At 44.5% G+C, this 18,745-nt stretch overlaps 1 protein-coding gene across 3 annotated transcripts in view; it reads left to right on the top strand.

The window, feature by feature from the left end:
• The window catches only part of LOC124041168 (spectrin beta chain, non-erythrocytic 1-like), a 126,234-nt gene that overhangs the window by 68,012 nt on the left and 39,477 nt on the right, over positions 1-18,745 (top strand). For all 3 annotated transcript variants that reach the window (XM_046358418.1, XM_046358419.1, XM_046358417.1), the window contains 10 exons: positions 6,193-6,366; positions 6,855-6,946; positions 8,630-8,826; positions 9,839-9,951; positions 11,497-11,684; positions 12,658-12,775; positions 13,334-13,492; positions 15,346-15,648; positions 15,829-15,982; positions 16,697-17,567. In XM_046358418.1, coding sequence (XP_046214374.1) covers positions 6,193-6,366; positions 6,855-6,946; positions 8,630-8,826; positions 9,839-9,951; positions 11,497-11,684; positions 12,658-12,775; positions 13,334-13,492; positions 15,346-15,648; positions 15,829-15,982; positions 16,697-17,567 — 2,369 coding nt within the window. The remainder of the gene's footprint in view (positions 1-6,192; positions 6,367-6,854; positions 6,947-8,629; positions 8,827-9,838; positions 9,952-11,496; positions 11,685-12,657; positions 12,776-13,333; positions 13,493-15,345; positions 15,649-15,828; positions 15,983-16,696; positions 17,568-18,745) is intronic.

Below are 18,745 nucleotides of genomic sequence, written 5' to 3' on the forward strand. Positions count from 1 at the left end.
CTAAAAAGTACTAAATATATACACTGCTCAAAAAAATAAAGGGAACACTAAAGTAACACATCCTAGATCTGAATGAACGAAATATTCTTGTTAAATGTTTTTCTTTACATAGCACATTCAACTGACAACAAAATCACACATTATCAATCGGAATCAAATTTATCAACCCATGGAAGTCTGGATTTGGAGTCACACTCAAAATTAAAGTGGAAAACCACACTACAGGCTGATCCAGCTTTGATGTAATGTCCTTAAAACAAGTCAAAATGAGGCTCAGTAGTGTGTGTGGCCTCCACGTGCCTGTATGACCTCCCTACAGCGCCTGGGCATGCTCCTGAGGGATAAAATCTCCTGAGGGATCTCCTCCCAGACCTGGACTAAAGCATCCGCCAACTCCTGGACAGTCTGTGGTGCAACGTGGCTTTGGTGGATGGAGCGAGACATGATGTGCTCAATTGGATTCAGGTCTGGGGAACGGGCGGGCTAGTCCATAGCATCAATGCCTTCCTCTTGCAGGAACTCCTGACACACTCCGGCCACATGAGGTCTAGCATTGTCTTGCATTAGGAGGAACCCAGGGCCAACCACACCAGCATATGGTCTCACAAGGGGTCTGAGGATCTCATCTCTGTACCTAATGGCAGTCAGGCTACCCCTGGCGAGCACATGGAGGGCTGTGCGCCAAAGAAATGCCACCCCACACCATGACTGACCCACCGCCAAACCGGTCATGCTGGAGTATGTTGCAGGCAGCAGAACGTTCTTCACGGCGTCTCCAGACTGTCACGTCTGTCATATGTGCTCAGTGTGAACCTGCTTTAATCTGTGAAGAGCACAGGGCGCCAGTGGCGAATTTGCCAATCTTGGTGTTCTCTGGCAAATGCCAAACGTCCTGCACGCTGTAAGCACAACCCCCACCTGTGGACGTCGGGCCCTCATACCACCCTCATGGAGTCTGTTTCTGACCGTTTGAGCAGACATATGCACATTTGTGGCCTGCTGGAAGTAATTTTGCAGGGCTCTGGCAGTGCTTCTCCTTGCACAAAGGCGGAGGTAGCGGTCCTGCTGCTGTGTTGCCCTACTACAGCCTCCTCCACGTCTCCTGATGTACTGGCCTGTCTCCTGGTAGCGCCTCCATGCTCTGGACACTACGCTGACAGACACCGCAAACCTTCTTGCCACAGCCCGCATTGATGTGCCATCCTGGATGAGCTGCACTACCTGAGCCACTTGTGTGGGTTGTAGACTCTGGCTCATGCTACCACTAGAGTGAAAGCACCGCCAGCATTCAAAAGTGACCAAAACATCAGGCAGGAAGCATAGGAACTGAGAAGTGGTCTGTGGTCACCACCTGCAGAACCACTCCTTTATTGGGGGTGTCTTGCTAATTGCCTATCATTTCCACTTGTTGTCTATTCCATTTGCACAACAGCATGTGACATTGTCAATCAGTTTAGATTTCACAGGAGTGTGATTGACTTGGAGTTACATTGTTGTTTAAGTGTTCCCTTTATTTTTTTGAGCAGTGTGTTTTTTTCCTCATCAATCTACACACAGTACCCCATAATGCTAAAGCTGTTTGCAAATGTATTAACAATGAAAAACTATCACTTTAACATAAGTATTCAGACCCTTTTACTCAGTACTTTGAAGCAGCAATTAGAGCCTTGAGTTTTCGTTGTCTTGGCTGTGTGTTTAGGGTCGTTGTCGTATTGGCAGGTGAACCTTCACCCCAGTCTGAGGTCCTGAGCGCTCTGGAGCAGGTTTTCATCAAAAATCACTCTACTTTGCTCCGTTCATCATTCCCTTGATCCTGACTAGTCTCCCAGTCCCTGCTGCTGAAAAACATCCCCACAGCATGATGCTGCCACCACCATGCTTCACTGTAGGGATGGTGCTAGGTTTCCTCCAGATGTGATGCTTGCCATTCAGGCCAAAGATTTCAATCTTGGATTCATTAGACCAGAGGATCTTGTTTCTCATGGCCTGAGAGTCCTTTAGGTGGCGTTTGGCAAACTCCAAGCAGGCTGTCGTGTGCCTTTTACTGAGGAGTTGCTTCCGTCAGGTCACTCTCTCATAAAGAGCTGATTAGTGGAGTGCTGCAGAGATGGAACAACAATCTCCACAGAGGAACTCTGGAGCTCTGTCAGTGACCATCAGGTTCTTGGTCACCTCCCTGACCAAGGCCCTTCTCCCCCAATTGCTTAGTTTGGCTGGGCAGCCAGATCTAGGAAGTGTCTTGATGGTTACAAACTTCTTCCATTTAATAATGATTGAGGCCACTGTGTTCTTGGATCTCCAATGCTGCAGAAATGTTTTGGTACTCTTCCTCAGATCGATGCCTAAACACAATCCTGTCTCTGAGCTCTACGGACAATTCCTTCGACCTCATGGCTTGGTTTTTGCTCTGACATGCACTGCCAACTGTGGGACGTTATATTGACAGGCGTATACCTTTCCAAATCATGTCCAATCAATTGAATTTACCACAGGGGGACTCCAATTAAGTTGTAGAAACAACTCTAGGATTATCAATGGAATCCAGATGCACCTGAGCTCAATTGAGTCTCATAGCAAAGGGTCTGAATATTTAGGTAAATAAGGTATTTTCTGGTTATGGGTCTGAATACTTTCCGAATGCAGTGTATTTTTTTCTACTTGAAAGTGCATTTGTAGTCATAGGTGTTCCTCATATTGCTCTTATCTGGGTTCTATTAACGGTGCAGCAGTATCTCTCATAACATGCCTACATACTATGTTACACACTATAAATATAACTCCCTCATCATATCTCAGATTCAACATAAAACCAGCCACACCTTTACTGCTCTCTCCCTCTGGTAAAGAATATATTTAAAGCACCCCCGGTAAAGGCAAGGTCATGGTGTATATGGAAACTATGGAGAGGTTATGAGTAAGGTTGCAAACCTACCAGTAATTTACCAAAGTTACCAGAATCTTCAGTCATTTTTGTAAGTAACTGAATCTATCATGACTTGGGTCATTTATACTTTAACTTTTAACCTTCCAAATATTGAGTTTGTACCCCTTTTGACCTCAGATCAGCTTCAATTCGTCAGGGCATGGACTCTACAAGGTGTCGAAAGCGTTCCACAGGGATGCTGGCCAATGTTGACTCCAATGCTTCCCGCAGTTGTGTCAAGTTGGCTGGATGTTCTTTGGGTGGTGAACCATACTTGATACACACGGAAAGCTGTTGAGCTTGAAAAACCCAACTGTGCAGTTCTTGACATAAACTGGTATGCCTGGCACCTACCATGCCCCGTTCAAAGGCACTTAAATATTTTGTCTTGCCCATTCACCCTCTGAATGGCACACACACACAATCCATGTCTGTCTTTAACCTGTCTCCTCCCCTTCATCTACACTGATTGACGTGGATTTAACGAGTGACATCAATAAAGGATCATAGCTTTCACCTGGTCAGTCTCTCATGGAAAGAGCAGGTGTTCCTAATGTTTTGTCCACTCAGTGTGGTGGTCAATTTTTATGTCTGTGTCCATATTGTCCATGAGTTGCTAGTAGATGGACCATACGGTTCAAGAGAAAATAGCCTAAATATTGAAAAAAGTATCTAATCAACAATGGCATTATTTTGCAACTCTTCCAACTGGTGACTTTTTTAACTGTCACCAGTTTGAGCCAAGTCATTGACAATAAAATAGGCAAATTCAAATAGTAAAATAAATGTGTGTAAATATTTCATGCTGAAATCCTCATATTAAAAAATAACGGTATTCACTTAGTTAATAGTTTATATTTGGGATCAGCTTTGTTATTGTTTATTTTAATTATTTGATATTTTAGACATGATCAGTCCACACAGAGGGCCTGAGATAATTAGACGCCCATGACAATTTGAAGTAATATATGCCATTTAGCAGAAGTACCCGAAAGGGTATTGTGACAAATTCCATAAAACCCTTGAAAGATACCAAAAATCTAGTAGTGTAATGGTGAACTTTGAGTAACATATCCTCCCTTTGCAACCCTAGTTGCGAGCAGTTCAGTTGAGGACAGAGCAGAGAAGTAGAGAGTTTACACTCTGCTAGTTTCAGACTGGGTCACAGATTGGGTTACAGGGGTCATGTGGTCTCTCATCAAACCTCTTGGAGGCTTATACTGAACGATCCATCCAGGCATCTGTTGCTTGAGCAACATTTGAAAATGTGATAAATTCCTCTTGCCTAGTACAATAGAAATGCAGCTGTTGCTTGAGCCTGGGTGGATTGTTCAGTTGACATCTGTCTGTTATTTATTTAATGAGGACAATTGTGTACAGATCTTTTTCCCTAATTTGTATTGGTAATTGTCCATAAAGCACTGCTTTTTTGACATTATCAACAAAACAAGTCCGACAGGCCCTAGTGTTGTCGCACCTGGACTGCTGCTCAGTCATCTGATTTGAAAAAAAAAACAGATAAAACGACACCTTTATGGAACATTGCGGTTTGTGTGTCTATGCGTCTACATGCTGTTTGTATGTTTTGTATTGTACAAACTAAATGTAACCGGAACAACGCAAACTGTGAAGACACACACGTATATTTTAATATTGTTATATGGTGGTATTATAAACGTTGTGCTGTAATGATGTTCTATCTTATTGTATCTTTTTTGTTGTTGTGATGTGCCTTAATGAGTTTAACCCAGGAAGAGTAGCTACTGCCCTGGCAGGAACTAATGGGGGTCCATAGTAAATACAAAATGTGACACAAACTGACATACACATGTATAACCTACATGAACCACAAACACACTGATGCAGACCTTATTATATACATTCAATGCACCAAGCATGTGCGCTAGCATGCAGTTACACATACAGACTGCTTACAATTGAATGCTAGAGGCCAAGCTAGGTTAGGAGACCTTATGCAAAGACTGGAGTTGGATTAAGGAAAAACCATAACATCAGCACTGTGGTGGTGGCAGCAGCACATGATGTCAGAGGGCAACCTTCACTCTGAGCCAATGAAATGTTCCAGCTTAGCAACTGTGCTGAAGGAGGGGAGAGAAGCAATTATCACTGCAGAATTGCCACTAAAAAAAGAGATTTAGCAAAGTTGGCACTGATGGGTTTTATTAACTATGTCCCATTTCAGCTCACTCTCCCCTCACACCTCCCTTCACCACCAGTGGCTTTTGAAAGGCAGCTCTCTGGAATCAAAATGCGATTAAGCCGGACTACTGCCCCTACGACGTTCAGTAGGTCGTGCCAAGATCATGCCCTCCATTGAGGGCATTGGCAGGTCTTTGCTGTGAGAAAGATCTGACCAGTTTCAACTCACTCACAATGAATGCAGTCTACTGTGGTCCCTTCAAAATATGCGCCCTTCGCCTTGAGATTTGAGCTTCTTTTCACCGCTACGAGGAAATGAGGCAAAAAAAACGACAACAAATGGAAGAATTTCTAAAGCGGGCTTGCTATGATTGAGTGAAAGGTAAGCAGAGGGAGAAATTATCAATGAGATCTTTGATATGGAAAGACTGGCGGAGGGGCCTACAATGGAGTCCTGCAAAATGATCCCAACTCAAGCCAGCCTCCATTTCTCAACTGTTTCAGGAAGCATAGGAATGCTGTGTTAAAGTTCACTCCACAGAACACTACATTAAAATGCCAGATGGGTATCTCTCTGATCTGGTGTTATTTGTGTTAGACAGAGGAGATACCCACTGGTGTTCTCCAGCTGTCTCAACAAGGCCAGGCCCTGAGTACTTCCTGGGTCATGACCCCTGGAAAATTGGTTCTAACCCTGAGGAAGCTCTAGATGACCGGTCTCTACATATGGCATCACAGGTCTGTCCTTCCAGACTTATCGGAGATCTAATTTCCTCTTGGTCATTTTAGGATTACTTAGTGTAACACACAAAAACGCATTATTTTTTATATATATCTATATCTATATCACTGAAGTCCCATAGATATGTCCTCATATAAAGCACATCACTTTTCTTGTATAAACATTCTTAAATCTGCCTACCTCAAGGATTAAAGAAGTCTGCTAAGTAGGTCATCAACCCAGGGAGTCCTGCCTCAAGTCAAAATATACAAAACTAAACCATTTAGATTGTTGGCAGTAGAACGTCAGAGATATGAAGAGTATGAGTGACACTAATGTAATTAGACTGATAGTACCACCTCTGTCCCTCTTTTTTTCCCCTCCGCAGCCCAAGCCCACTAAGGGGCGCATGCGTATCCACTGCCTAGAGAACGTGGACAAGGCCCTGCAGTTCCTCAAGGAGCAGAGGGTCCATCTGGAGAATATGGGCTCCCACGACATTGTCGACGGCAACCACCGCCTCACCCTCGGCCTAATCTGGACCATCATCCTCCGCTTCCAGGTCAGCTGATGACTCACTCGCGTATCGTGCATGTGCTGATTATAAAGTGAGAGAGCACAGTTGGTAAAGGATTACATTTTATAAATTGTCATTTTAAAAAATCCCACTTAAATCCACAGATGTGGGTCAATGTCACTCAAACTAAGACAGGAAGTTGGTTGTGATTTTTTTTATTTGTATATCGAAAGTGCTGAGGGGGTGTTTGTGCCGGTCACTCAATGCAGGTGGGTGCATTCCAGTGTGTGTGCACGTATTTGTTCTTTGTGTGTGTGCCAGCCTAAGTGCATATAGATGTTATATCAGTCGCTGTGTATAGTGGTTCTCAGTCGCTGTGTATAGTGGTTCTCAGTCGCTGTGTATAGTGGTTCTCAGTCGCTGTGTATAGTGGTTCTCAGTCGCTGTGTATAGTGGTTGTCTCAGTCGCTGTGTCCTGATGATGGCTGGGCGTTGTTTGACCATTTTGTTATTCTGGGGTATGTGCTTCTCAGATCCAGGACATCAGAGTGGAGACTGAGGACAACAAGGAGAAGAAGTCTGCTAAAGATGCCCTGCTGCTGTGGTGCCAGATGAAGACTGCAGGGTGAGTGACCACAACACCAGCAGCAGCACCACTACAGCATCACCACAGCACCAACAGCTTGAGGCATACTCTACTATAGCACACAGTCAGCAGAATAATCTAACACATTATGATCAACAGATAGTTTAGATCACAATCAACAACATCAAGAGTATATGTGAAAACATACAGTATATAGGAACATTCTGGCCTAGCCCAGTATACACTGGGTGTACAAAACATTATATTAGGAAAGTGTTCCTAGAGTTTCACCACCGTTTGCCCTCAGAACAGCCTCAATTCGTCAGGGCATGAACTTCAAGGTGTCGAAAGCATTCCACAGGGATAATGCCTCATGTTGACTCCAATGCTTCCCATAGGTGTGTCAAGTTGGCTCGCTGTTTGGGTGGTGGACTATTCTTGATGCACACAGGAAACTGTTGAGTGTGGAAAACCCAGCAGCGTTGCACTTCTTGGCACACTCAAACCGGTGCGCCTGGCACCTACTACCGTACCCCGTTCAAAGGCACTTAAATCTCACCCTTTGAATGGCACACAGACATTCCATGTCTCAATTGTCTCGAGGCTTAAAAATAATTTTTTCACCTCTCCCCATCTACACTGACGTGGATGTGATCCATTTTGATTTCAGGCTGTAACACAACAACATGTTGACATGTTGAGATGTATGAATTCTCTCTGACGGTCCTGTAAATGGGTCACAGCAGTCTCAGGAATCACATGGCCTTGAGAGAAACGCCTCGCATCAGTGATATTTCACAATCAATGCTGTGTTTAACACAAATGATGTGACTAAAGGGGATCTGTAGAGGAACACAGGGTGGACAGCCGAACCGAGGAAATCCCAGCGAGGGTGTCACATCAGACATCAGTCACAACCTAAATGTCAGACTGTTTAGAACAGCAGCATGAACAGCCCTGGGCTACATGATTTGAGAAATCAATTCACTCATCAACAAAGCCAACACTGCTATAGCCCAGCTTCAAATAGAAAAATCACCATAGTTAAATGTTTAGTAAAGAAAGACATCTGTTTCACTGAGGGAATCAGAGGCTGGAGATTTGATGTAAATATTATATATTCTTCAAAAGTCTCAACAAATTGCCACCTAAGATTTATCGTGACAGAGATTTGATTTTAGTAAGACAGGCCAAAACAGAAATAACTTTCACCTTCCTAATCTTGTGTTGCACCCCCTTTTGCCCTCTGAACAGCCTCAATTCATTGGGGCATGGACTCTACTAGGAGTCTAAAGCGTTCCACAGGAATTCTGACCCATGACTCCAATGCTTCCCAGAGTTGTGTCAAGTTGGCTGGATGTCCTTTGGGTGGTGGATCATTCTTGATACACACGGGAAACTGTTGAGCTTGAAAAACCCAGTTCTTGACATAAACTGGTATGCCTGGCACCCACTACCATACCCCGTTCAAAGGCAATTAAATATGTTGTCTTGCCCATTCACTCTGAATGGCACACATACACTATCCATGTCTCAATTATCTAAAGGCTTAAACATCCTCCTTTAACCTGTCTCCTCCCCTTCATTTATACTGATAGAAGTGGATTTAACAAGTTACATCAATAAGGGATCATAGCTTTCACCTGGTTAGTCTGTCATGGAACGAGCAAGTGTTGTTAATGTTTTGTACACTCAGTGTATGTTTTTGTATCTGTTTTCCAGATATCCCAACGTGAACATTCACAACTTCAGCACCAGCTGGAGAGATGGCATGGCTTTCAACGCCATCCTCCACAAACATAGACCTGACCTGATAGACTTTGACAAGCTGAAGAAGTCCAACGCCCACCACAATCTTCAGAATGCCTTCAACCTGGCAGAGCAACACCTGGGCATCCACAAGCTGCTGGATGTAGAGGGTTCGTACAGAGTGCACAAACACACAAACACACAAACACACAAACACACAAACACAGACATACTTAACTTGCATTACACACTTAGAATATAGTCATTGGTGCATGACTCTGAACTGTTGTACATAATCATGGAATACCATAGCCTGGTGGAAAACATACAGTATACCGAACATTGAGGAGGATGCTCCTTACACTTCTGTAACATACTGTGCTCTATCCCTGTCTCTCATGCACCTGTCAGTGTTTTATACCATTATGACAGTACATGAATACTCATGCATTTTCAGCCTGACCTAATTTATGCTCTTACAGTATGCCTGTATGAATAAATGACAACTTGAAAACTGTTGTATAACTACTGTATAACGCTTGCAGAGACTACTTCATGAGTAGTTTGAGAGGCTGTTACTTCTGGGTCTTTAATGTAGTCCACAGGGTAGCTGACAGCCCCATTATGGGGACATTTACAAACAGAAAGGCACATTCACTGCTATTGTCCTTTTCCAGTGTGACAGCATAATGGCTGCCTTAAATGCCCAGTGCGTTTTTATCTCAATTTCAAATCCTTTCTGGGTAAGTTTTTAATAAAACAATCAAATGAAATACTCAAACTACATCCCACAAAAAGGCAGACATTTCAGGCAGTCTTTTCAAACACCTCTTACATATATCTAAATCATGTTTTTGACTGCACAGGGCCTTTTAAATATTTAATAGGGGGTGGTTTTGGGATCTCAGCATGTCTTCTCAGAGGCCTGCAGTGAGGGGAACAAAGACTGAGGCGTGAGAACGCTCCCGTGTATTGTTCTGACGGAAAATAGCCCCTCTACTCCAACCACCTCCCTCCTAAACATGGCTCCTAAATCAAATAAATGCCATTTTTCTCAGCCGAGTTGCACGGAAGCCAAACCATCTGATGTCTGAAGATGAAGGAAACATGGACGAGTCAAAGCTGTATTTGTCTGACTCTGTGTGTGTGTGTGTGTGTGTGTGTGTGTGTGTGTGTGTACAGATATCAGCGTGGACCACCCGGATGAGAAGTCCGTCATCACCTATGTTGTGACCTACTACCACTACTTCTCCAAAATGAAGGCTCTGAAGGTGGAGGGAAAACGTATTGGGAAGGTGAGGGGTTAGTTCTTATCCCGTACTTCTCAAAGTACACCCCTTTCCCTTAGATCAGTGGTTCCCAAACTTTTTATAGTCCCGTACCCCTTCAAACATTCAACCTCCATCTGCGTACCCCCTCTAGCACCAGGGTCAGCACACTCTCAAATGTTATTTTTTGCCACCATTGTAAGCCTGCTACACACACTATACAATACATTTATTAAACATAAGAATGAGTGAGTTTGTCAGAACCTGGCTTGTGGGAAGTGACAAAGCTCTTAAAGGACCAGGGCACAAATAATAATCAGTATGTTTGCTCTTTTATTTAGCCATCTTACATATAACGTTATTTGTGAATAACTTTCCACAGGTTAATGAAGGGTGTGCTTGAAAGGATGCACATTACTCTGCAATGTTGGGTTATATTGGGGAGAGTCTGTCCTAAACCGTTTTCTACACATTGTGCCAGTATTTAGTTTCATGCTAGTGAGGGCCGAGAGTCCATTCTCGCATAGGTACGTGGTTGCAAAGGGTATCAGTGTCTTAACATCACGATTTGCCAAGACAGGATACTCTGAGCGCAGCCACATACAGAAATCTGGCTGTGGCTTCTGATTAAATTCAGTTTTCACAGAACCACTTGTTGCAATTTCGATGAAGCTGTCTTGTTCAGATATCGGTAAGTGGACTGGAGGCAGGGCATGAAATGGATTATGAATCCAGTTTTGTGTCATCCGTTTTGGAAAAGTAACTGTAATTGCGCACCCAACTCACTCGGGTGTGTCGCTAGATCACATTTGACATTGTCCATAAGCTTGAGTTCATTTGCACACACATCATACAATGTGAACCTGTGTATGTACAAGAACCTGTGTTCTTGTTAATGCAGACAGAAAAGAGCTCCAACTTCTTAATCATAGCTAATATTTTGTCCCGCACATTGAGTATAGTTGTGGAGAGTCCTTGTAATCCTAGATTCAGATCATTCAGGTAGGCCAGTCGTGTGAGAAACTCGTCATCATGTAAGCGGTCAGACAAGTGAAAGTTATGGTCAGTAAAGAACTTTAAGCTCGTCTCTCAATTTAAAAAAAACGTGTTAATAATTTGCCCCTTGATAACAAGCGTATTTGTAAAAGTTACATGGCCGCTGCCCATATCATTGCATAGTGCAGAAAATACACGAGAGTTCAGGGGCCTTGCTTTAACCAAGCTACGTTTGGCTACATACGGACCGTTAGTGGAATTCCTGCGAGAGAGTGAATGTGATTGGATGTTAATTATTTGACTAGGCTACCTGTATTTGGCATTGTGTTGTTTTTTTGCTGAACACTCGATGGTTTAACTTTTATTTTTGGCAGTGAAACGAGGCTACTCAGGCGAAGAAGGGAAGAAAAAAAATTTCACCCAAATGTATAACCCCTTTGGAAAATATAAATGTACTGTTTGTAAATGTGAAGTTAGGGAATGCCTGCCTCAGATACTCAAAGCATATTTTCCACTAGCTGTAATCAGTATACAATGCATGTACTCTTCTACTGATTCACCTACTTCATCTCCCAGGTGCTGGACAATGCCATTGAGACAGATAACATGATTCAGAAATATGAGAGTCTGGCCTCTGACCTTCTGGAATGGATTGAACAGACCATAATCATCCTCAACAACCGCAAGTTTGCCAACTCCTTAGTGGGTGTGCAGCAACAGCTTCAGGCCTTCAACACCTACCGTACCGTGGAAAAGCCCCCCAAGTGAGACACACACACACACGTAAATGCACGTGCCCAAACACATCAGAGTTCAAATATTGTCTTCCACTATGTCCTCCACCTACCCCCCAAGTCTCCCACATGCTTCATACCATCAGCTCGACTTGGAATTTACTGTAATATTACAGTATCTGTTCCTAGAATTGACTCACCATGGACATAACGGAAACAATCAGGGATTTTATATGTGTAGCCCTTACAAGTGTAGACAAGTAATATCAGATTCATAGCTGGTCACCGTGTGAACTAATGCCTCTTGGTTCTGAGAAGTAACTTCAAAGAAAAGACAAACCCACACACTCTTACTAGTATCACTATTTTTTTTATTCAATCTTCGTCTTGGCCTGCAGGTTATTTATTGTCTTGAATCTTGTCTTGGAATCCGCACTGAGTGATTTCTGCTAGATGAGAAAGTTGCAAAGTTGAAATTGGCCAGATTGTAAAAATTCATTAAAACAAAGCTTTTTGCTCTTCCATTTAAGGTTAGAATTAAGCATTAGGGTTGGCAGATGAGGTTAGTTTTAGGTTTATAATCAAATTTTATGACTTTGTGGCTGTGCCAGCTAGTGACCACTGCAGAGCTGCCTCCAAAACAAGATTCATGATGAAATTCACTAACCTGCTCTTAGCCTTGGCATTCCTCAAAGCATTTTTCTGAATTCCAGTTTTTCATTCTGAGAGGTGGCTAAAAGCAAATCTTGTTCAGACAGATGTTACAGCCTGTTGAAATGGACTTTGGCACCATTTCTACAGAGGCAACAATGTCACCCCTACTGCTGACAAAATATATATTCCTCTGTGGCCTACTGGCAGGAAAATAATACTCATCTTTTTGTTGATAGCTAGAGTTACATGGGTCAAGGCAAACGCCACCCGCCATTAGAGTGGAATTGGGCTAATCTCCCCAGTCAGGGTTACACAACATTACAATTGTTATTCTCTTTGTTTCTGTCAGGTTCACAGAGAAGGGCAACCTGGAGGTTCTCCTCTTCACCATTCAAAGTAAGATGAGGGCCAACAATCAGAAGGTCTACATGCCACGGGATGGCAAACTCATCTCAGACATCAACAAGGTGAGACCTAGTGCTCCTTAAGCCTGTTCTTTACTATCTCAACAGCCTGGCTAAAACAAACACTCAGAAATCCTTGTCCTTGATTAGGTTAGAATTGATTACAGTGATTGACAGACAGTTTAAGGGCGGTGAGCTGATCGACAGAGGGTTTCTTGTCGATTTAATGGATAGACATGGTGGTTTCTGTGAATTTAGTATAGTTAATGACATTAAGATTTACTTTGCTTTTGGGGTATTGTACAGTTGCTAGGTGGGTTTAGTTTACGTCACCATAGCTACCAAGGATAGTGGGAGTGAACTTTGGGAGAAGCGGGAATGGGGTGTTGACGGGAACTGCAGCAACACTATTCCCTGGTGGCTAGGGTGCCGCGGGCGGTGTAGTAACCGATCAGGGGTGCCGGAGGGAGGCAGCCACTTGTCAAAATACCGCCCCATTTCCGCCTAATCTTGCCTAATGGGGGGGGGGGCAGCCCTGAGTACAGTAGATGTATTAGGTCCATAGAGTTCTGTATGGTGAACCTGTATGAATGTTACTTGAACGTGTGTCTCTCCTGTCAGGCCTGGGAGAGGCTGGAGAAGTCTGAGCATGAGAGGGAGCTGGCGCTGAGGACGGAGCTGATTCGTCAGGAGAAACTGGAGCAACTGGCCCGCCGCTTCGACCGCAAGGCTGCCATGAGAGAGACCTGGCTGAGTGAAAACCAACGCCTCGTCTCGCAGGTAACACACACTCATTGACACACACACACACACACACTGGTGGTAGACACTAACAATGACACTACTCCTACTGTACATTATCTACCTGAACTGTTTTGGTTCATAGCAATCATCCACTCTGGTCATGGACAATGAAGTAATTTTACTCCCCTGTCTCATCCTCATGATGTTCACCCACTTAATATCTCCCTGGTAGTTCTATACAGACCCATGTAATATCTCCCCCGGTACAGTAGTTCTCTTCAGACCCATTTATCTCACCGGTAGTTTTATACAGACCCATTTAATATTTCCCTGGTACAGTAGTTCTAAGTTATAATTTCCCAATATAACCTTTCAGATATTTTCATATCTGATCAATAGTCTTCTGATTAATTAATTATTTATTTTACCTCACGTTAGTCTCATTCCAAACGTCGTAAATTGTTGGTTATCTGCACGAACCCAGTCTTTACTATGATTCATCCATACATCAATTGTCTAATATCATTTATTTATCATTAACTAACAGTCAATATGGTTACAAAAAATGATACGCTAATGTGCCCTAGTGGGCTATTGCGGCTCGGTGAACAAAATGGGGAGTGGGGGTCAGCTGAGAAGTCACGACAGAGTTGATAATTATAACAATTGAAATGCTAATCCTTTACACATGAACGCTCACTCATTCGGAAACGATTGCAATCAATATATATATTTACACTCAGTGTGTCGTCTTGATCGCTGTTGAAAAGTTTGTTTCTTTTGTAGAATTGTCTGTCTCTCTCTCTGTGTCGTGGTTATATCTCTGTTGTGGTTATAGTGGATAGTTCAGAGTGATATTCATTCGTTGTAGAATGGATGTTTCGGCAGTTGTTCTTCGCGTTCAATGGTACTGAATTCCTAGCTGCAGACTATGAATTAATATCAAAGACTTGTTCTTATTCTGTCAGTATCGGTAGTCTAAGAGTTTAACCACGTGGTATGGTTAAAAGATTCAGCAATGGTCTCCCGTGATTGAGAGAAACATGGTCTGACTGAGAATTTCTCAGAGTTGGGTTTTATTCTGAATTGCAGAAAAGGGGCTGTCCCAGGATGCCTGACCTTAACTGGGCTCAGGGGCGGTCCTCTGATTTTAGTTCAACTAAAAAGGGAATTGAAGTTTTCTTCATTAAACAGTCCAAAATCACACACAATTTTACAAACAGTATCATACTCACTCATTCATATTATACAACAATTAGATGTAAACCTAATATCTGAGGCTATTATATAAACAGTGTTATGGTAATGTAGCCACAGTCTCCCATGAGCTTCCCCAAGTTGTAACAAACAGACCAGTTAGTAGCTGGATTCTTCACCGATCTTTTATACCTTCTCCGGAACATGACATTTGTTCGGACCTCAAGTTCTTTGAGGTGGAAGAAATTCCTTTGTTCTCTATGAAAATTCACTCCGTCTCTTATACTATGTGGCCATGAGGCACGGTCTTCTCCTCAGGAATTTACGACCTCTCTCTGACCACAGCAGCCTAGTTGGAGGCAAGGGGGAGGCTATTTTGTACCCAAAGAGGGCAACGTCATGACACTACAGACACATTTAATATCTCCCTGGTACAGTAGTTCTCTTCAGGACCATTTAATATCTACCTGGTAGTTCTCTTCAGACCCATTTAATATCTCCCTGGTACAGTAGTTCTATATAGACTTATGTAATATCTCCCTGGTAGTTCTCTACAAACCCATTTTAATATCTCCCTGGTACAGTAATTCTATACAGACCTATGTAATATCTCCCTGGTAGTTCTATACAGTTAGATACAACCCCATAACTTGCCTCACTCCTTTCTTTCCCTCGCTCCCTCCCTCCGTTAGGACAACTTTGGCTTCGACCTGCAGGCAGTGGAGGCTGCCACCAAAAAGCACGAGGCCATTGAGACGGACATCGGCGCCTACGAGGAGCGTGTGCAGGCTGTGCTCTCTGTGGCCAAGGAGCTGGAGGCGGAGAACTACCACGACATCAAGCGCGTGACTGCGAGGAAGGACAATGTGCTGCGTCTGTGGGAGTACCTGCTGGAGCTGCTGAAGGCCCGGCGCATCCGGCTGGAGATGAACCTGGGCCTGCAGAGGGTCTTTCAGGAGATGCTCCACATCATGGACTGGATGGACGAGATGAAGGTGAGAAAGATGGTGGTGATGATTGAGGGATAGATTGGGGACAATGTGGTTGGATGGTGCGGTAAGAACAGTCACATTTTGTGATGTACGAGCAACTATCTTTGGCTTAGTTACATTGCCCACTATTGACCCAGTGACCTGTGATCTTCCTGACCCAGTTGCTGTGCCCTGTATCTTCAGATGCTGCTGCTGTCCCAGGACTATGGGAAACACCTGCTGGGAGTGGAGGACCTGCTGCAGAAGCATGCTCTGGTGGAGGCTGATATCGCCATCCAAGCCAACCGCGTCAAAGCCGTCAACAACAACGCTCAGAAGTTCGCCATCGACGCAGAGGGTGAGTCACGTGCTGGGATTAGTCAGTTTTGTGTGGTAGGTGATTTATTTTTGCTCTCTCTGTGGGTGATATCTGTAGGCTGTATTTGGATGGAGCGTAAAAGCAGGAGAGATTATAGATTTATTGTATCCTTAAGGGTATAGCTATACACTGAGTGCACAAAACATTATGAACAACTGCCATGAGACTGACCAGGTGAATGTTATGATCCCTTATTGTTACTTGTTAAATCCACTTCAATCAGTGCAGATGAAGGTGAGGAGACGGGTGAAAGAAGGATCTTTAAGCCTTGAGACAATTGAGACATGGAATGTGTTTCTGTGCCATTCAGAGGGTGAATGGGCAAGACAAAATATTTAAGGGTTTGATTTAAGTGCCTTTGAACAAGGTACGGTAGTAGGTGCCAGGCGCAACTGTTTGAGTGTGCCAAGAACCGCAACGCTGCTGGGTTTTCCACACTCAACAGTTTCCTGTGTGTATCAAGAATGGTCCACCACCCAAAGGACATCCAGCCAACTTGACATAACTATGGGACGCATTGGAGTCAACATGGACTAGCATCCCTGTGGGAGGCTGTCTACACCTTGTAGAATCCAAGACAATGCTGCCAAAAATAAGTCCTTGTTCTTTGTCAGTTATACAGTATAAGCTTGTATTTTCAGTTTAAATGATAGAGGTGTTTTGAGTGTGATGTGTTCCTGTCCCCCCTTTTAGGCTACAAGCCCTGTGACCCCCAGGTGATCCGAGACCGCATGGCCCACATGGAGTTCTGTTACGCAGAGCTGAGCCAGCTGGCCGCCGATCGCTGCGCCCGCCTGGAGGAGTCCCGCCGCCTCTGGAAGTTCTTCTGGGAGATGGCCGAGGAGGAGGGCTGGATCCGGGAGAAGGAACAGATCCTGTCCTCTGAGGACTGTGGCAAGGACCTGACTGGGGCCGTGCGCCTGCTGAGCCAGCATCGCGCCTTCGAGGACGAGATGAGCGGTCGCGCTGGCCACTTGCAGCAGACCATCAAACAGGGAGAGGAGCTGGTGGCCGCCGACCACTTCGGAGCCGACAAGATCCGCAAACGCATCCAAGACATCCAGGCGCAGTGGGCGGCCCTGGAGGGGCTGTCTGCAGTCAGGAAGGCCCGGTTGGAGGAGGCCTGCAACCTGCACCAGTTCCAGGCTGACGCCGATGACATCGACGCCTGGATGCTGGATGTTCTCCGCATCGTGTCCAGTGCTGACGTTGGCCATGACGAGTTCTCCACCCAGGCCCTGGTCAAGAAGCACAAGGACGTGGCTGAGGAGATCACCAGCTACCGACCAGTCATCGACGCTCTGCACGAGCAGTCCAAAACCCTACCCAAGGAGCAAACTGGCTCAGAGGAGGTGCAGGGGCGCCTGGCAGGCATTGAAGAGCGCTACAAGGAGGTGGCTGAGCTGACCCGGCTGAGGAAACAGGCCCTGCAGGATGCCCTGGCCCTCTATAAGATGTTCAACGAGGCGGCCGCCTGTGAGGTGTGGATCGATGAGAAGGAGCAGTGGCTCAACAGTATGGAGATACCAGAGAAACTGGAAGATCTGGAAGTGGTTCAGCACAGGTAAAGATATCCAGCCTAACCATGCTTATCGAGTTCAGATGCATTATGTCAGTTGATCAATTTGAAGATCTGTTGTCATTTCAAGACTACCCTTTCTCTTGAGGCAGACTTGAGACAGACAGAACTCCCACAGTGAAACCCCTGTGCCAAGAAAATTCAGAATACTTCCCATGTTTGCAATATCTTTGTATGTCTGTCAGAGCTAGAATTAAATGTATGTGCTCCCGGCGATTTGGCTGGACATTGGAATGTAGCACATTGGAAGGGATGTGTGAAACAAATACTTTTTAAGCCAGCTGAAGTGGTCCGCTAGTGCAAGGTGTGGAAACTAGAATCCTGTAATTCACTTCCCACTTAGCAACAGAGCCTACAATGTTTTAAAGCCAAATCATTCTAAAGTCTTCCCACACTGAGAAGAAACAGACTGTGTCCTCAGTTAGCTTAGTGTTTTGGACAGTAGTTCAATGTCTCTGGTCTGAAATGATGTCTCCCCCTCCACACTGTTTACTCACTGTCCACCGCATGGAACCATTCCCAGACTCCTGTTTCATTGGCTTTGCTTCTATACACTGACAGCTGGAACATGGCATTACAGTTTAGCTGGAAACAAAGCATGTTAACAGAATTAACATTAAAATCACATTGTTTCCATCTGCTTATGTACAGTACACTCATTTCTCCTCCTCCCCCTATTCTACACCCCTCTACCCCTTCTCCCTCTCTCCTCCTCTCCCATTCTTTGTCCATCTCTCTACCTCCTCTTCCCCCTCTATCCCCTCTCTACCACCTCCTCCAACACTCTCTTCCTCCAACACTCTCTTCCTCCAACACTCTCTTCCTCCAACACTCTCTTCCTCCAACACTCTCTTCCTCCAACACTCTCTTCCTCCAACACTCTCTTCCTCCAACACTCTCTTCCTCCAACACTCTCTTCCTCCAACACTCTCTTCCTCCAACACTCTCTCTTCCTCCAACAACTCTCTCTTCCTCCTCCAACACTCTCTCTTCCTCCAACACTCTCTCTTCCTCCAACACTCTCTCTTCCTCCAACACTCTCTTCCTCCAACACTCCTCTTCCTCCAACACTCTCTCTTCCTCCAACACTCTCTCTTCCTCCAACACTCTCTCTTCCTCCAACACTCTCTCTTCCTCCAACACTCTCTCCTCCAACACTCCTC

This window comes from Oncorhynchus gorbuscha, linkage group LG08, assembly GCF_021184085.1.
Source record: "Oncorhynchus gorbuscha isolate QuinsamMale2020 ecotype Even-year linkage group LG08, OgorEven_v1.0, whole genome shotgun sequence".
NCBI classification, from domain to species: domain Eukaryota; kingdom Metazoa; phylum Chordata; class Actinopteri; order Salmoniformes; family Salmonidae; genus Oncorhynchus; species Oncorhynchus gorbuscha.